Source organism: Arctopsyche grandis, chromosome 13, assembly GCF_051622035.1.
Source record: "Arctopsyche grandis isolate Sample6627 chromosome 13, ASM5162203v2, whole genome shotgun sequence".
Classification (NCBI taxonomy): Eukaryota; Metazoa; Arthropoda; class Insecta; order Trichoptera; family Hydropsychidae; genus Arctopsyche; species Arctopsyche grandis.
In genome coordinates this window covers 3529634-3548627 of record NC_135367.1, presented here as the reverse complement: position 1 = coordinate 3548627, position 18994 = coordinate 3529634, and the positions used below count along the sequence as shown (strand labels likewise).

The following is an 18994-nucleotide window of genomic DNA, read 5'->3' as shown; positions in this document are numbered from 1 at the left end:
TGAAGAAACTTACCAAAATTATCTCAATTTCATCCAATAAATAAAAATTATAACATTTAAAAAAATAAAACAAATAAGCCAACTAATTGATCTGTGTATTTAATGTTCAATTATCAATTCTCTTAAAATTATTTAAATAAACTGCAACGAGAAGAAATGTCATGAGAGGGGACACCAGAAACACCATGGCACGCATGCAGCCAAAATGTAAAAATACTAACAGTATTTATATAATAACAATTTTTTTTATATTCATCCTGGTATGCATTTTTTTTTATGTGTCTCGAGGCTATATTTTTTAGTAAATGATGTAAGACAAATTTCACACTTGTAAGGCTTTTCCCCCGCGTGAGATCTCAAATGTGACACGAGTTCATTTTTATAAACATATGATTTAAGACAAATGTCACATTTGTGTGGTTTTATCCCAGCATGTAATTTTTTATGTGACACGAAGCTAGATTTTTGAGAAAATGATTTTAGACAATCGTCACATTTGTGTGGTTTTATTCCAGTATGCAAGTTTTTATGTCTCACGAGGTGAGATTTTTGAGAAAATGATCTTAAACAAACGTCGCATTTGTGTGGTTTTATCCCAGTATGCAAGTTTTTATGTGTCACGAGGTGAGATTTTCGAGAAAATGATCTTAAACAAACGTCGCATTTGTGTGGTTTTATCCCAGTATGCAATTTTTCATGTGCATCGAGGTGAGATTTTAGATAAAATGATTTTAAACAAACGTCACATTTGTGTGGTTTTATCCCAGTATGAAATTTTTCATGTGTCTTGAGGTCAGATTTTCGAGAAAATGATTTTAGACAAATTTCACACTTGTAAGACTTTTCCCCCGTGTGAGATCTCAAATGTGACACAAGTTCATTTTTACGAACATATGATTTTAAGCAAATGTCACATTTGTGTGGTTTTATCCCCGTATGCAAATTTTTATGTGACACGAGGTTAGATTTTTGAGAAAATGATTTTAGACAAATTTGACACTGGTAAGGCTTTTCCCCCGTGTGAGATCTCAAATGTAACACAAGTTTATTTTTTCGAATAAATGATTTTAAACAAATGTCACACTTGTAAGTGTTTTCACGCGTGTGAGTTCTTAAATGTCTGACAAGTGAATTTATTCTAATATATGATTTTAAACAAATATCACATTTGAACAACTTCTCTACAGTATGTGATCTTTTGTTTAACACAAGTTCGGATTCAATGGGAAATGGCTTTAAACAAATTTCACTATTCTTTCGGAGGATTGTTGGTAGTGAAGGCTCATCGTCCCATATTACATCTTCCAATAAAACTTCTTCAGTCTTGATCTTCAAGCAATCGTCTAGCCTCAGTTGAGACGTTTCGTAGCTTCGAAAACAAGCGTTTCGAAAGGCGATCAACAATTCCAGATTGGTTTTACACGAAAGACACACCGCGTCTGGCAACCCATCGCCTCTTTTAACCTGCAGATGAAATGAAAAAATATAAGTAGGATTGAGCGGTGAGAAGAGTTTGGTCCACAATAGTTGTAACCTGTAACCTGTAACCAGCACCGACCTGAATTTGACAGCAGGTCCGAATGCGTTGCTCCAGACGCTGTGGATGAGGATCTGGTCTCTGGAATATGGAGACGGAAGACTCGGCCGGAGCTGGTCCAAGACAAAGCCTGCACTCCATCGTCTCTGCACTCCTCGTCATCGTCTCCATCGTGACAGCGACCAGACGACTTGCCTTCGCGACCGCTATTTTTGGTCTAAATTTGGTACCATGTGGTCATACCAGAGAAATGTTAGGCAACAGATGGTTTCGTTATTTTATAATACTGTAACGTATACTAAACAGAGCCGCCGAGTAACTGTGATCGGATTAAGACGGGTAGACTTCCTGAGAGACCGTGAGACCGGTGTAAGTGGTTTTAGGGATTAGCAACAAGCTAAGTGCAGGAAAGCTAAACAATGATTGCACTTCTCATACCGTGGGAATACATATCCGAATACGTGACTATACAGTAGGTAAGCAGATTAGACGTCCTGAGAGATCTACCCCTTATAAGGCGGTACGTAGGCGATATCAGGTGATTCTGGACGGAGCAGTGACAGTGTGTGTAACTCCTTAATCATCAATAAATGCTGTGAAACGACTGTTGGTTTTTACTTGGATCCTCCACCCACCCCTACGCAACAATACCAAAAGTGGTATTTAAAACAATGAAACTTGATCAGTTACTTATTCTAAATGATCAGAAGAATATAATAAACCATCACTAATTTATTCATTTTTGTTCAGTACATAATTATTTTTTTATCAGTAAATAAATCGTGTTTGATCAGTATTTTATTTAAATTCCTTTTTCACTTTCGGAACCGGATTCGCTTTACAGTTCCGGGTCAGGATTCCTGTGTCAATTCCTCTTCTCGATTCCCGATTTCTGTATCAGTTCCGATTCAAATTAATTTTTATTACATGTATTGTGGATTTTTATTTAATTTTAAATCATGTATCAATTCGTGTATATACGCGTGAGTGGACGTTTACGCAAAGTTTTTATTCACGCATATACGCGTGAGCGGACAGTAAAGTGTTAACAGAAAATTTTGTTTCATAATTTTAATACTCTTTTCTTACGCCGGTCATACTTTTCGCCCCGTCTGTTGAAATTGCTACAATTTTAGCGCACTTTGTCAAAGAGCCGCGGATTGCCGACTCTGGCTTAGGATGATGAAGAAACTTACCAAAATTATCTCAATTTCATCCAATAAATAAAAATTATAACATTTAAAAAAATAAAACAAATAAGCCAACTAATTGATCTGTGTATTTAATGTTCAATTATCAATTCTCTTAAAATTATTTAAATAAACTGCAACGAGAAGAAATGTCATGAGAGGGGACACCAGAAACACCATGGCACGCATGCAGCCAAAATGTAAAAATACTAACAGTATTTATATAATAACAATTTTTTTTATATTCATCCTGGTATGCATTTTTTTTTATGTGTCTCGAGGCTATATTTTTTAGTAAATGATGTAAGACAAATTTCACACTTGTAAGGCTTTTCCCCCGCGTGAGATCTCAAATGTGACACGAGTTCATTTTTATAAACATATGATTTAAGACAAATGTCACATTTGTGTGGTTTTATCCCAGCATGTAATTTTTTATGTGACACGAAGCTAGATTTTTGAGAAAATGATTTTAGACAAACGTCACATTTGTGTGGTTTTATTCCAGTATGCAAGTTTTTATGTCTCACGAGGTGAGATTTTTGAGAAAATGATCTTAAACAAACGTCGCATTTGTGTGGTTTTATCCCAGTATGCAAGTTTTTATGTGTCACGAGGTGAGATTTTCGAGAAAATGATCTTAAACAAACGTCGCATTTGTGTGGTTTTATCCCAGTATGCAATTTTTCATGTGCATCGAGGTGAGATTTTAGATAAAATGATTTTAAACAAACGTCACATTTGTGTGGTTTTATCCCAGTATGAAATTTTTCATGTGTCTTGAGGTCAGATTTTCGAGAAAATGATTTTAGACAAATTTCACACTTGTAAGACTTTTCCCCCGTGTGAGATCTCAAATGTGACACAAGTTCATTTTTACGAACATATGATTTTAAGCAAATGTCACATTTGTGTGGTTTTATCCCCGTATGCAAATTTTTATGTGACACGAGGTTAGATTTTTGAGAAAATGATTTTAGACAAATTTGACACTGGTAAGGCTTTTCCCCCGTGTGAGATCTCAAATGTAACACAAGTTTATTTTTTCGAATAAATGATTTTAAACAAATGTCACACTTGTAAGTGTTTTCACGCGTGTGAGTTCTTAAATGTCTGACAAGTGAATTTATTCTAATATATGATTTTAAACAAATATCACATTTGAACAACTTCTCTACAGTATGTGATCTTTTGTTTAACACAAGTTCGGATTCAATGGGAAATGGCTTTAAACAAATTTCACTATTCTTTCGGAGGATTGTTGGTAGTGAAGGCTCATCGTCCCATATTACATCTTCCAATAAAACTTCTTCAGTCTTGATCTTCAAGCAATCGTCTAGCCTCAGTTGAGACGTTTCGTAGCTTCGAAAACAAGCGTTTCGAAAGGCGATCAACAATTCCAGATTGGTTTTACACGAAAGACACACCGCGTCTGGCAACCCATCGCCTCTTTTAACCTGCAGATGAAATGAAAAAATATAAGTAGGATTGAGCGGTGAGAAGAGTTTGGTCCACAATAGTTGTAACCTGTAACCTGTAACCAGCACCGACCTGAATTTGACAGCAGGTCCGAATGCGTTGCTCCAGACGCTGTGGATGAGGATCTGGTCTCTGGAATATGGAGACGGAAGACTCGGCCGGAGCTGGTCCAAGACAAAGCCTGCACTCCATCGTCTCTGCACTCCTCGTCATCGTCTCCATCGTGACAGCGACCAGACGACTTGCCTTCGCGACCGCTATTTTTGGTCTAAATTTGGTACCATGTGGTCATACCAGAGAAATGTTAGGCAACAGATGGTTTCGTTATTTTATAATACTGTAACGTATACTAAACAGAGCCGCCGAGTAACTGTGATCGGATTAAGACGGGTAGACTTCCTGAGAGACCGTGAGACCGGTGTAAGTGGTTTTAGGGATTAGCAACAAGCTAAGTGCAGGAAAGCTAAACAATGATTGCACTTCTCATACCGTGGGAATACATATCCGAATACGTGACTATACAGTAGGTAAGCAGATTAGACGTCCTGAGAGATCTACCCCTTATAAGGCGGTACGTAGGCGATATCAGGTGATTCTGGACGGAGCAGTGACAGTGTGTGTAACTCCTTAATCATCAATAAATGCTGTGAAACGACTGTTGGTTTTTACTTGGATCCTCCACCCACCCCTACGCAACAATACCAAAAGTGGTATTTAAAACAATGAAACTTGATCAGTTACTTATTCTAAATGATCAGAAGAATATAATAAACCATCACTAATTTATTCATTTTTGTTCAGTACATAATTATTTTTTTATCAGTAAATAAATCGTGTTTGATCAGTATTTTATTTAAATTCCTTTTTCACTTTCGGAACCGGATTCGCTTTACAGTTCCGGGTCAGGATTCCTGTGTCAATTCCTCTTCTCGATTCCCGATTTCTGTATCAGTTCCGATTCAAATTAATTTTTATTACATGTATTGTGGATTTTTATTTAATTTTAAATCATGTATCAATTCGTGTATATACGCGTGAGTGGACGTTTACGCAAAGTTTTTATTCACGCATATACGCGTGAGCGGACAGTAAAGTGTTAACAGAAAATTTTGTTTCATAATTTTAATACTCTTTTCTTACGCCGGTCATACTTTTCGCCCCGTCTGTTGAAATTGCTACAATTTTAGCGCACTTTGTCAAAGAGCCGCGGATTGCCGACTCTGGCTTAGGATGATGAAGAAACTTACCAAAATTATCTCAATTTCATCCAATAAATAAAAATTATAACATTTAAAAAAATAAAACAAATAAGCCAACTAATTGATCTGTGTATTTAATGTTCAATTATCAATTCTCTTAAAATTATTTAAATAAACTGCAACGAGAAGAAATGTCATGAGAGGGGACACCAGAAACACCATGGCACGCATGCAGCCAAAATGTAAAAATACTAACAGTATTTATATAATAACAATTTTTTTTATATTCATCCTGGTATGCATTTTTTTTTATGTGTCTCGAGGCTATATTTTTTAGTAAATGATGTAAGACAAATTTCACACTTGTAAGGCTTTTCCCCCGCGTGAGATCTCAAATGTGACACGAGTTCATTTTTATAAACATATGATTTAAGACAAATGTCACATTTGTGTGGTTTTATCCCAGCATGTAATTTTTTATGTGACACGAAGCTAGATTTTTGAGAAAATGATTTTAGACAAACGTCACATTTGTGTGGTTTTATTCCAGTATGCAAGTTTTTATGTCTCACGAGGTGAGATTTTTGAGAAAATGATCTTAAACAAACGTCGCATTTGTGTGGTTTTATCCCAGTATGCAAGTTTTTATGTGTCACGAGGTGAGATTTTCGAGAAAATGATCTTAAACAAACGTCGCATTTGTGTGGTTTTATCCCAGTATGCAATTTTTCATGTGCATCGAGGTGAGATTTTAGATAAAATGATTTTAAACAAACGTCACATTTGTGTGGTTTTATCCCAGTATGAAATTTTTCATGTGTCTTGAGGTCAGATTTTCGAGAAAATGATTTTAGACAAATTTCACACTTGTAAGACTTTTCCCCCGTGTGAGATCTCAAATGTGACACAAGTTCATTTTTACGAACATATGATTTTAAGCAAATGTCACATTTGTGTGGTTTTATCCCCGTATGCAAATTTTTATGTGACACGAGGTTAGATTTTTGAGAAAATGATTTTAGACAAATTTGACACTGGTAAGGCTTTTCCCCCGTGTGAGATCTCAAATGTAACACAAGTTTATTTTTTCGAATAAATGATTTTAAACAAATGTCACACTTGTAAGTGTTTTCACGCGTGTGAGTTCTTAAATGTCTGACAAGTGAATTTATTCTAATATATGATTTTAAACAAATATCACATTTGAACAACTTCTCTACAGTATGTGATCTTTTGTTTAACACAAGTTCGGATTCAATGGGAAATGGCTTTAAACAAATTTCACTATTCTTTCGGAGGATTGTTGGTAGTGAAGGCTCATCGTCCCATATTACATCTTCCAATAAAACTTCTTCAGTCTTGATCTTCAAGCAATCGTCTAGCCTCAGTTGAGACGTTTCGTAGCTTCGAAAACAAGCGTTTCGAAAGGCGATCAACAATTCCAGATTGGTTTTACACGAAAGACACACCGCGTCTGGCAACCCATCGCCTCTTTTAACCTGCAGATGAAATGAAAAAATATAAGTAGGATTGAGCGGTGAGAAGAGTTTGGTCCACAATAGTTGTAACCTGTAACCTGTAACCAGCACCGACCTGAATTTGACAGCAGGTCCGAATGCGTTGCTCCAGACGCTGTGGATGAGGATCTGGTCTCTGGAATATGGAGACGGAAGACTCGGCCGGAGCTGGTCCAAGACAAAGCCTGCACTCCATCGTCTCTGCACTCCTCGTCATCGTCTCCATCGTGACAGCGACCAGACGACTTGCCTTCGCGACCGCTATTTTTGGTCTAAATTTGGTACCATGTGGTCATACCAGAGAAATGTTAGGCAACAGATGGTTTCGTTATTTTATAATACTGTAACGTATACTAAACAGAGCCGCCGAGTAACTGTGATCGGATTAAGACGGGTAGACTTCCTGAGAGACCGTGAGACCGGTGTAAGTGGTTTTAGGGATTAGCAACAAGCTAAGTGCAGGAAAGCTAAACAATGATTGCACTTCTCATACCGTGGGAATACATATCCGAATACGTGACTATACAGTAGGTAAGCAGATTAGACGTCCTGAGAGATCTACCCCTTATAAGGCGGTACGTAGGCGATATCAGGTGATTCTGGACGGAGCAGTGACAGTGTGTGTAACTCCTTAATCATCAATAAATGCTGTGAAACGACTGTTGGTTTTTACTTGGATCCTCCACCCACCCCTACGCAACAATACCAAAAGTGGTATTTAAAACAATGAAACTTGATCAGTTACTTATTCTAAATGATCAGAAGAATATAATAAACCATCACTAATTTATTCATTTTTGTTCAGTACATAATTATTTTTTTATCAGTAAATAAATCGTGTTTGATCAGTATTTTATTTAAATTCCTTTTTCACTTTCGGAACCGGATTCGCTTTACAGTTCCGGGTCAGGATTCCTGTGTCAATTCCTCTTCTCGATTCCCGATTTCTGTATCAGTTCCGATTCAAATTAATTTTTATTACATGTATTGTGGATTTTTATTTAATTTTAAATCATGTATCAATTCGTGTATATACGCGTGAGTGGACGTTTACGCAAAGTTTTTATTCACGCATATACGCGTGAGCGGACAGTAAAGTGTTAACAGAAAATTTTGTTTCATAATTTTAATACTCTTTTCTTACGCCGGTCATACTTTTCGCCCCGTCTGTTGAAATTGCTACAATTTTAGCGCACTTTGTCAAAGAGCCGCGGATTGCCGACTCTGGCTTAGGATGATGAAGAAACTTACCAAAATTATCTCAATTTCATCCAATAAATAAAAATTATAACATTTAAAAAAATAAAACAAATAAGCCAACTAATTGATCTGTGTATTTAATGTTCAATTATCAATTCTCTTAAAATTATTTAAATAAACTGCAACGAGAAGAAATGTCATGAGAGGGGACACCAGAAACACCATGGCACGCATGCAGCCAAAATGTAAAAATACTAACAGTATTTATATAATAACAATTTTTTTTATATTCATCCTGGTATGCATTTTTTTTTATGTGTCTCGAGGCTATATTTTTTAGTAAATGATGTAAGACAAATTTCACACTTGTAAGGCTTTTCCCCCGCGTGAGATCTCAAATGTGACACGAGTTCATTTTTATAAACATATGATTTAAGACAAATGTCACATTTGTGTGGTTTTATCCCAGCATGTAATTTTTTATGTGACACGAAGCTAGATTTTTGAGAAAATGATTTTAGACAAACGTCACATTTGTGTGGTTTTATTCCAGTATGCAAGTTTTTATGTCTCACGAGGTGAGATTTTTGAGAAAATGATCTTAAACAAACGTCGCATTTGTGTGGTTTTATCCCAGTATGCAAGTTTTTATGTGTCACGAGGTGAGATTTTCGAGAAAATGATCTTAAACAAACGTCGCATTTGTGTGGTTTTATCCCAGTATGCAATTTTTCATGTGCATCGAGGTGAGATTTTAGATAAAATGATTTTAAACAAACGTCACATTTGTGTGGTTTTATCCCAGTATGAAATTTTTCATGTGTCTTGAGGTCAGATTTTCGAGAAAATGATTTTAGACAAATTTCACACTTGTAAGACTTTTCCCCCGTGTGAGATCTCAAATGTGACACAAGTTCATTTTTACGAACATATGATTTTAAGCAAATGTCACATTTGTGTGGTTTTATCCCCGTATGCAAATTTTTATGTGACACGAGGTTAGATTTTTGAGAAAATGATTTTAGACAAATTTGACACTGGTAAGGCTTTTCCCCCGTGTGAGATCTCAAATGTAACACAAGTTTATTTTTTCGAATAAATGATTTTAAACAAATGTCACACTTGTAAGTGTTTTCACGCGTGTGAGTTCTTAAATGTCTGACAAGTGAATTTATTCTAATATATGATTTTAAACAAATATCACATTTGAACAACTTCTCTACAGTATGTGATCTTTTGTTTAACACAAGTTCGGATTCAATGGGAAATGGCTTTAAACAAATTTCACTATTCTTTCGGAGGATTGTTGGTAGTGAAGGCTCATCGTCCCATATTACATCTTCCAATAAAACTTCTTCAGTCTTGATCTTCAAGCAATCGTCTAGCCTCAGTTGAGACGTTTCGTAGCTTCGAAAACAAGCGTTTCGAAAGGCGATCAACAATTCCAGATTGGTTTTACACGAAAGACACACCGCGTCTGGCAACCCATCGCCTCTTTTAACCTGCAGATGAAATGAAAAAATATAAGTAGGATTGAGCGGTGAGAAGAGTTTGGTCCACAATAGTTGTAACCTGTAACCTGTAACCAGCACCGACCTGAATTTGACAGCAGGTCCGAATGCGTTGCTCCAGACGCTGTGGATGAGGATCTGGTCTCTGGAATATGGAGACGGAAGACTCGGCCGGAGCTGGTCCAAGACAAAGCCTGCACTCCATCGTCTCTGCACTCCTCGTCATCGTCTCCATCGTGACAGCGACCAGACGACTTGCCTTCGCGACCGCTATTTTTGGTCTAAATTTGGTACCATGTGGTCATACCAGAGAAATGTTAGGCAACAGATGGTTTCGTTATTTTATAATACTGTAACGTATACTAAACAGAGCCGCCGAGTAACTGTGATCGGATTAAGACGGGTAGACTTCCTGAGAGACCGTGAGACCGGTGTAAGTGGTTTTAGGGATTAGCAACAAGCTAAGTGCAGGAAAGCTAAACAATGATTGCACTTCTCATACCGTGGGAATACATATCCGAATACGTGACTATACAGTAGGTAAGCAGATTAGACGTCCTGAGAGATCTACCCCTTATAAGGCGGTACGTAGGCGATATCAGGTGATTCTGGACGGAGCAGTGACAGTGTGTGTAACTCCTTAATCATCAATAAATGCTGTGAAACGACTGTTGGTTTTTACTTGGATCCTCCACCCACCCCTACGCAACAATACCAAAAGTGGTATTTAAAACAATGAAACTTGATCAGTTACTTATTCTAAATGATCAGAAGAATATAATAAACCATCACTAATTTATTCATTTTTGTTCAGTACATAATTATTTTTTTATCAGTAAATAAATCGTGTTTGATCAGTATTTTATTTAAATTCCTTTTTCACTTTCGGAACCGGATTCGCTTTACAGTTCCGGGTCAGGATTCCTGTGTCAATTCCTCTTCTCGATTCCCGATTTCTGTATCAGTTCCGATTCAAATTAATTTTTATTACATGTATTGTGGATTTTTATTTAATTTTAAATCATGTATCAATTCGTGTATATACGCGTGAGTGGACGTTTACGCAAAGTTTTTATTCACGCATATACGCGTGAGCGGACAGTAAAGTGTTAACAGAAAATTTTGTTTCATAATTTTAATACTCTTTTCTTACGCCGGTCATACTTTTCGCCCCGTCTGTTGAAATTGCTACAATTTTAGCGCACTTTGTCAAAGAGCCGCGGATTGCCGACTCTGGCTTAGGATGATGAAGAAACTTACCAAAATTATCTCAATTTCATCCAATAAATAAAAATTATAACATTTAAAAAAATAAAACAAATAAGCCAACTAATTGATCTGTGTATTTAATGTTCAATTATCAATTCTCTTAAAATTATTTAAATAAACTGCAACGAGAAGAAATGTCATGAGAGGGGACACCAGAAACACCATGGCACGCATGCAGCCAAAATGTAAAAATACTAACAGTATTTATATAATAACAATTTTTTTTATATTCATCCTGGTATGCATTTTTTTTTATGTGTCTCGAGGCTATATTTTTTAGTAAATGATGTAAGACAAATTTCACACTTGTAAGGCTTTTCCCCCGCGTGAGATCTCAAATGTGACACGAGTTCATTTTTATAAACATATGATTTAAGACAAATGTCACATTTGTGTGGTTTTATCCCAGCATGTAATTTTTTATGTGACACGAAGCTAGATTTTTGAGAAAATGATTTTAGACAAACGTCACATTTGTGTGGTTTTATTCCAGTATGCAAGTTTTTATGTCTCACGAGGTGAGATTTTTGAGAAAATGATCTTAAACAAACGTCGCATTTGTGTGGTTTTATCCCAGTATGCAAGTTTTTATGTGTCACGAGGTGAGATTTTCGAGAAAATGATCTTAAACAAACGTCGCATTTGTGTGGTTTTATCCCAGTATGCAATTTTTCATGTGCATCGAGGTGAGATTTTAGATAAAATGATTTTAAACAAACGTCACATTTGTGTGGTTTTATCCCAGTATGAAATTTTTCATGTGTCTTGAGGTCAGATTTTCGAGAAAATGATTTTAGACAAATTTCACACTTGTAAGACTTTTCCCCCGTGTGAGATCTCAAATGTGACACAAGTTCATTTTTACGAACATATGATTTTAAGCAAATGTCACATTTGTGTGGTTTTATCCCCGTATGCAAATTTTTATGTGACACGAGGTTAGATTTTTGAGAAAATGATTTTAGACAAATTTGACACTGGTAAGGCTTTTCCCCCGTGTGAGATCTCAAATGTAACACAAGTTTATTTTTTCGAATAAATGATTTTAAACAAATGTCACACTTGTAAGTGTTTTCACGCGTGTGAGTTCTTAAATGTCTGACAAGTGAATTTATTCTAATATATGATTTTAAACAAATATCACATTTGAACAACTTCTCTACAGTATGTGATCTTTTGTTTAACACAAGTTCGGATTCAATGGGAAATGGCTTTAAACAAATTTCACTATTCTTTCGGAGGATTGTTGGTAGTGAAGGCTCATCGTCCCATATTACATCTTCCAATAAAACTTCTTCAGTCTTGATCTTCAAGCAATCGTCTAGCCTCAGTTGAGACGTTTCGTAGCTTCGAAAACAAGCGTTTCGAAAGGCGATCAACAATTCCAGATTGGTTTTACACGAAAGACACACCGCGTCTGGCAACCCATCGCCTCTTTTAACCTGCAGATGAAATGAAAAAATATAAGTAGGATTGAGCGGTGAGAAGAGTTTGGTCCACAATAGTTGTAACCTGTAACCTGTAACCAGCACCGACCTGAATTTGACAGCAGGTCCGAATGCGTTGCTCCAGACGCTGTGGATGAGGATCTGGTCTCTGGAATATGGAGACGGAAGACTCGGCCGGAGCTGGTCCAAGACAAAGCCTGCACTCCATCGTCTCTGCACTCCTCGTCATCGTCTCCATCGTGACAGCGACCAGACGACTTGCCTTCGCGACCGCTATTTTTGGTCTAAATTTGGTACCATGTGGTCATACCAGAGAAATGTTAGGCAACAGATGGTTTCGTTATTTTATAATACTGTAACGTATACTAAACAGAGCCGCCGAGTAACTGTGATCGGATTAAGACGGGTAGACTTCCTGAGAGACCGTGAGACCGGTGTAAGTGGTTTTAGGGATTAGCAACAAGCTAAGTGCAGGAAAGCTAAACAATGATTGCACTTCTCATACCGTGGGAATACATATCCGAATACGTGACTATACAGTAGGTAAGCAGATTAGACGTCCTGAGAGATCTACCCCTTATAAGGCGGTACGTAGGCGATATCAGGTGATTCTGGACGGAGCAGTGACAGTGTGTGTAACTCCTTAATCATCAATAAATGCTGTGAAACGACTGTTGGTTTTTACTTGGATCCTCCACCCACCCCTACGCAACAATACCAAAAGTGGTATTTAAAACAATGAAACTTGATCAGTTACTTATTCTAAATGATCAGAAGAATATAATAAACCATCACTAATTTATTCATTTTTGTTCAGTACATAATTATTTTTTTATCAGTAAATAAATCGTGTTTGATCAGTATTTTATTTAAATTCCTTTTTCACTTTCGGAACCGGATTCGCTTTACAGTTCCGGGTCAGGATTCCTGTGTCAATTCCTCTTCTCGATTCCCGATTTCTGTATCAGTTCCGATTCAAATTAATTTTTATTACATGTATTGTGGATTTTTATTTAATTTTAAATCATGTATCAATTCGTGTATATACGCGTGAGTGGACGTTTACGCAAAGTTTTTATTCACGCATATACGCGTGAGCGGACAGTAAAGTGTTAACAGAAAATTTTGTTTCATAATTTTAATACTCTTTTCTTACGCCGGTCATACTTTTCGCCCCGTCTGTTGAAATTGCTACAATTTTAGCGCACTTTGTCAAAGAGCCGCGGATTGCCGACTCTGGCTTAGGATGATGAAGAAACTTACCAAAATTATCTCAATTTCATCCAATAAATAAAAATTATAACATTTAAAAAAATAAAACAAATAAGCCAACTAATTGATCTGTGTATTTAATGTTCAATTATCAATTCTCTTAAAATTATTTAAATAAACTGCAACGAGAAGAAATGTCATGAGAGGGGACACCAGAAACACCATGGCACGCATGCAGCCAAAATGTAAAAATACTAACAGTATTTATATAATAACAATTTTTTTTATATTCATCCTGGTATGCATTTTTTTTTATGTGTCTCGAGGCTATATTTTTTAGTAAATGATGTAAGACAAATTTCACACTTGTAAGGCTTTTCCCCCGCGTGAGATCTCAAATGTGACACGAGTTCATTTTTATAAACATATGATTTAAGACAAATGTCACATTTGTGTGGTTTTATCCCAGCATGTAATTTTTTATGTGACACGAAGCTAGATTTTTGAGAAAATGATTTTAGACAAACGTCACATTTGTGTGGTTTTATTCCAGTATGCAAGTTTTTATGTCTCACGAGGTGAGATTTTTGAGAAAATGATCTTAAACAAACGTCGCATTTGTGTGGTTTTATCCCAGTATGCAAGTTTTTATGTGTCACGAGGTGAGATTTTCGAGAAAATGATCTTAAACAAACGTCGCATTTGTGTGGTTTTATCCCAGTATGCAATTTTTCATGTGCATCGAGGTGAGATTTTAGATAAAATGATTTTAAACAAACGTCACATTTGTGTGGTTTTATCCCAGTATGAAATTTTTCATGTGTCTTGAGGTCAGATTTTCGAGAAAATGATTTTAGACAAATTTCACACTTGTAAGACTTTTCCCCCGTGTGAGATCTCAAATGTGACACAAGTTCATTTTTACGAACATATGATTTTAAGCAAATGTCACATTTGTGTGGTTTTATCCCCGTATGCAAATTTTTATGTGACACGAGGTTAGATTTTTGAGAAAATGATTTTAGACAAATTTGACACTGGTAAGGCTTTTCCCCCGTGTGAGATCTCAAATGTAACACAAGTTTATTTTTTCGAATAAATGATTTTAAACAAATGTCACACTTGTAAGTGTTTTCACGCGTGTGAGTTCTTAAATGTCTGACAAGTGAATTTATTCTAATATATGATTTTAAACAAATATCACATTTGAACAACTTCTCTACAGTATGTGATCTTTTGTTTAACACAAGTTCGGATTCAATGGGAAATGGCTTTAAACAAATTTCACTATTCTTTCGGAGGATTGTTGGTAGTGAAGGCTCATCGTCCCATATTACATCTTCCAATAAAACTTCTTCAGTCTTGATCTTCAAGCAATCGTCTAGCCTCAGTTGAGACGTTTCGTAGCTTCGAAAACAAGCGTTTCGAAAGGCGATCAACAATTCCAGATTGGTTTTACACGAAAGACACACCGCGTCTGGCAACCCATCGCCTCTTTTAACCTGCAGATGAAATGAAAAAATATAAGTAGGATTGAGCGGTGAGAAGAGTTTGGTCCACAATAGTTGTAACCTGTAACCTGTAACCAGCACCGACCTGAATTTGACAGCAGGTCCGAATGCGTTGCTCCAGACGCTGTGGATGAGGATCTGGTCTCTGGAATATGGAGACGGAAGACTCGGCCGGAGCTGGTCCAAGACAAAGCCTGCACTCCATCGTCTCTGCACTCCTCGTCATCGTCTCCATCGTGACAGCGACCAGACGACTTGCCTTCGCGACCGCTATTTTTGGTCTAAATTTGGTACCATGTGGTCATACCAGAGAAATGTTAGGCAACAGATGGTTTCGTTATTTTATAATACTGTAACGTATACTAAACAGAGCCGCCGAGTAACTGTGATCGGATTAAGACGGGTAGACTTCCTGAGAGACCGTGAGACCGGTGTAAGTGGTTTTAGGGATTAGCAACAAGCTAAGTGCAGGAAAGCTAAACAATGATTGCACTTCTCATACCGTGGGAATACATATCCGAATACGTGACTATACAGTAGGTAAGCAGATTAGACGTCCTGAGAGATCTACCCCTTATAAGGCGGTACGTAGGCGATATCAGGTGATTCTGGACGGAGCAGTGACAGTGTGTGTAACTCCTTAATCATCAATAAATGCTGTGAAACGACTGTTGGTTTTTACTTGGATCCTCCACCCACCCCTACGCAACAATACCAAAAGTGGTATTTAAAACAATGAAACTTGATCAGTTACTTATTCTAAATGATCAGAAGAATATAATAAACCATCACTAATTTATTCATTTTTGTTCAGTACATAATTATTTTTTTATCAGTAAATAAATCGTGTTTGATCAGTATTTTATTTAAATTCCTTTTTCACTTTCGGAACCGGATTCGCTTTACAGTTCCGGGTCAGGATTCCTGTGTCAATTCCTCTTCTCGATTCCCGATTTCTGTATCAGTTCCGATTCAAATTAATTTTTATTACATGTATTGTGGATTTTTATTTAATTTTAAATCATGTATCAATTCGTGTATATACGCGTGAGTGGACGTTTACGCAAAGTTTTTATTCACGCATATACGCGTGAGCGGACAGTAAAGTGTTAACAGAAAATTTTGTTTCATAATTTTAATACTCTTTTCTTACGCCGGTCATACTTTTCGCCCCGTCTGTTGAAATTGCTACAATTTTAGCGCACTTTGTCAAAGAGCCGCGGATTGCCGACTCTGGCTTAGGATGATGAAGAAACTTACCAAAATTATCTCAATTTCATCCAATAAATAAAAATTATAACATTTAAAAAAATAAAACAAATAAGCCAACTAATTGATCTGTGTATTTAATGTTCAATTATCAATTCTCTTAAAATTATTTAAATAAACTGCAACGAGAAGAAATGTCATGAGAGGGGACACCAGAAACACCATGGCACGCATGCAGCCAAAATGTAAAAATACTAACAGTATTTATATAATAACAATTTTTTTTATATTCATCCTGGTATGCATTTTTTTTTATGTGTCTCGAGGCTATATTTTTTAGTAAATGATGTAAGACAAATTTCACACTTGTAAGGCTTTTCCCCCGCGTGAGATCTCAAATGTGACACGAGTTCATTTTTATAAACATATGATTTAAGACAAATGTCACATTTGTGTGGTTTTATCCCAGCATGTAATTTTTTATGTGACACGAAGCTAGATTTTTGAGAAAATGATTTTAGACAAACGTCACATTTGTGTGGTTTTATTCCAGTATGCAAGTTTTTATGTCTCACGAGGTGAGATTTTTGAGAAAATGATCTTAAACAAACGTCGCATTTGTGTGGTTTTATCCCAGTATGCAAGTTTTTATGTGTCACGAGGTGAGATTTTCGAGAAAATGATCTTAAACAAACGTCGCATTTGTGTGGTTTTATCCCAGTATGCAATTTTTCATGTGCATCGAGGTGAGATTTTAGATAAAATGATTTTAAACAAACGTCACATTTGTGTGGTTTTATCCCAGTATGAAATTTTTCATGTGTCTTGAGGTCAGATTTTCGAGAAAATGATTTTAGACAAATTTCACACTTGTAAGACTTTTCCCCCGTGTGAGATCTCAAATGTGACACAAGTTCATTTTTACGAACATATGATTTTAAGCAAATGTCACATTTGTGTGGTTTTATCCCCGTATGCAAATTTTTATGTGACACGAGGTTAGATTTTTGAGAAAATGATTTTAGACAAATTTGACACTGGTAAGGCTTTTCCCCCGTGTGAGATCTCAAATGTAACACAAGTTTATTTTTTCGAATAAATGATTTTAAACAAATGTCACACTTGTAAGTGTTTTCACGCGTGTGAGTTCTTAAATGTCTGACAAGTGAATTTATTCTAATATATGATTTTAAACAAATATCACATTTGAACAACTTCTCTACAGTATGTGATCTTTTGTTTAACACAAGTTCGGATTCAATGGGAAATGGCTTTAAACAAATTTCACTATTCTTTCGGAGGATTGTTGGTAGTGAAGGCTCATCGTCCCATATTACATCTTCCAATAAAACTTCTTCAGTCTTGATCTTCAAGCAATCGTCTAGCCTCAGTTGAGACGTTTCGTAGCTTCGAAAACAAGCGTTTCGAAAGGCGATCAACAATTCCAGATTGGTTTTACACGAAAGACACACCGCGTCTGGCAACCCATCGCCTCTTTTAACCTGCAGATGAAATGAAAAAATATAAGTAGGATTGAGCGGTGAGAAGAGTTTGGTCCACAATAGTTGTAACCTGTAACCTGTAACCAGCACCGACCTGAATTTGACAGCAGGTCCGAATGCGTTGCTCCAGACGCTGTGGATGAGGATCTGGTCTCTGGAATATGGAGACGGAAGACTCGGCCGGAGCTGGTCCAAGACAAAGCCTGCACTCCATCGTCTCTGCACTCCTCGTCATCGTCTCCATCGTGACAGCGACCAGACGACTTGCCTTCGCGACCGCTATTTTTGGTCTAAATTTGGTACCATGTGGTCATACCAGAGAAATGTTAGGCAACAGATGGTTTCGTTATTTTATAATACTGTAACGTATACTAAACAGAGCCGCCGAGTAACTGTGATCGGATTAAGACGGGTAGACTTCCTGAGAGACCGTGAGACCGGTGTAAGTGGTTTTAGGGATTAGCAACAAGCTAAGTGCAGGAAAGCTAAACAATGATTGCACTTCTCATACCGTGGGAATACATATCCGAATACGTGACTATACAGTAGGTAAGCAGATTAGACGTCCTGAGAGATCTACCCCTTATAAGGCGGTACGTAGGCGATATCAGGTGATTCTGGACGGAGCAGTGACAGTGTGTGTAACTCCTTAATCATCAATAAATGCTGTGAAACGACTGTTGGTTTTTACTTGGATCCTCCACCCACCCCTACGCAACAATACCAAAAGTGGTATTTAAAACAATGAAACTTGATCAGTTACTTATTCTAAATGATCAGAAGAATATAATAAACCATCACTAATTTATTCATTTTTGTTCAGTACATAATTATTTTTTTATCAGTAAATAAATCGTGTTTGATCAGTATTTTATTTAAATTCCTTTTTCACTTTCGGAACCGGATTCGCTTTACAGTTCCGGGTCAGGATTCCTGTGTCAATTCCTCTTCTCGATTCCCGATTTCTGTATCAGTTCCGATTCAAATTAATTTTTATTACATGTATTGTGGATTTTTATTTAATTTTAAATCATGTATCAATTCGTGTATATACGCGTGAGTGGACGTTTACGCAAAGTTTTTATTCACGCATATACGCGTGAGCGGACAGTAAAGTGTTAACAGAAAATTTTGTTTCATAATTTTAATACTCTTTTCTTACGCCGGTCATACTTTTCGCCCCGTCTGTTGAAATTGCTACAATTTTAGC

The 18994-nt window shown here is 36.6% G+C and overlaps 8 protein-coding genes across 8 annotated transcripts in view; 1 reads left to right on the top strand and 7 right to left on the bottom strand.

Annotated features, from left to right (window-relative positions):
• The window catches only part of LOC143921502 (uncharacterized), a 189925-nt gene that overhangs the window by 38624 nt on the left and 132307 nt on the right, over positions 1–18994 (top strand). The window lies entirely within an intron of this gene.
• On the bottom strand, positions 78–2749 carry LOC143921251 (uncharacterized). The gene is made up of 2 exons (XM_077444459.1): positions 1559–2749; positions 78–1464 (listed from the first exon to the last, which is right to left on the bottom strand). The coding sequence occupies exons 1-2, from the start codon at positions 1706–1708 to the stop codon at positions 253–255; spliced, it is 1362 nt and encodes a 453-aa protein (XP_077300585.1). The 5' UTR covers positions 1709–2749; the 3' UTR covers positions 78–252.
• On the bottom strand, positions 2305–5469 carry LOC143921248 (uncharacterized). Its single transcript, XM_077444457.1, has 2 exons — positions 4279–5469; positions 2305–4184 (listed from the first exon to the last, which is right to left on the bottom strand). Exons 1-2 carry the CDS (start codon positions 4426–4428, stop codon positions 2973–2975), a joined length of 1362 nt encoding a protein of 453 aa, XP_077300583.1. The 5' UTR covers positions 4429–5469; the 3' UTR covers positions 2305–2972.
• LOC143921247 (uncharacterized) lies at positions 5025–8189 on the bottom strand. The gene is made up of 2 exons (XM_077444456.1): positions 6999–8189; positions 5025–6904 (listed from the first exon to the last, which is right to left on the bottom strand). The coding sequence occupies exons 1-2, from the start codon at positions 7146–7148 to the stop codon at positions 5693–5695; spliced, it is 1362 nt and encodes a 453-aa protein (XP_077300582.1). The 5' UTR covers positions 7149–8189; the 3' UTR covers positions 5025–5692.
• Positions 7745–10909, bottom strand: LOC143921246 (uncharacterized). Its single transcript, XM_077444455.1, has 2 exons — positions 9719–10909; positions 7745–9624 (listed from the first exon to the last, which is right to left on the bottom strand). Exons 1-2 carry the CDS (start codon positions 9866–9868, stop codon positions 8413–8415), a joined length of 1362 nt encoding a protein of 453 aa, XP_077300581.1. The 5' UTR covers positions 9869–10909; the 3' UTR covers positions 7745–8412.
• Positions 10465–13629, bottom strand: LOC143921245 (uncharacterized). Its single transcript, XM_077444454.1, has 2 exons — positions 12439–13629; positions 10465–12344 (listed from the first exon to the last, which is right to left on the bottom strand). The coding sequence occupies exons 1-2, from the start codon at positions 12586–12588 to the stop codon at positions 11133–11135; spliced, it is 1362 nt and encodes a 453-aa protein (XP_077300580.1). The 5' UTR covers positions 12589–13629; the 3' UTR covers positions 10465–11132.
• On the bottom strand, positions 13185–16349 carry LOC143921244 (uncharacterized). The gene is made up of 2 exons (XM_077444453.1): positions 15159–16349; positions 13185–15064 (listed from the first exon to the last, which is right to left on the bottom strand). The coding sequence occupies exons 1-2, from the start codon at positions 15306–15308 to the stop codon at positions 13853–13855; spliced, it is 1362 nt and encodes a 453-aa protein (XP_077300579.1). The 5' UTR covers positions 15309–16349; the 3' UTR covers positions 13185–13852.
• On the bottom strand, positions 15905–18228 carry LOC143921250 (uncharacterized). The gene is made up of 2 exons (XM_077444458.1): positions 17879–18228; positions 15905–17784 (listed from the first exon to the last, which is right to left on the bottom strand). The coding sequence occupies exons 1-2, from the start codon at positions 18026–18028 to the stop codon at positions 16573–16575; spliced, it is 1362 nt and encodes a 453-aa protein (XP_077300584.1). The 5' UTR covers positions 18029–18228; the 3' UTR covers positions 15905–16572.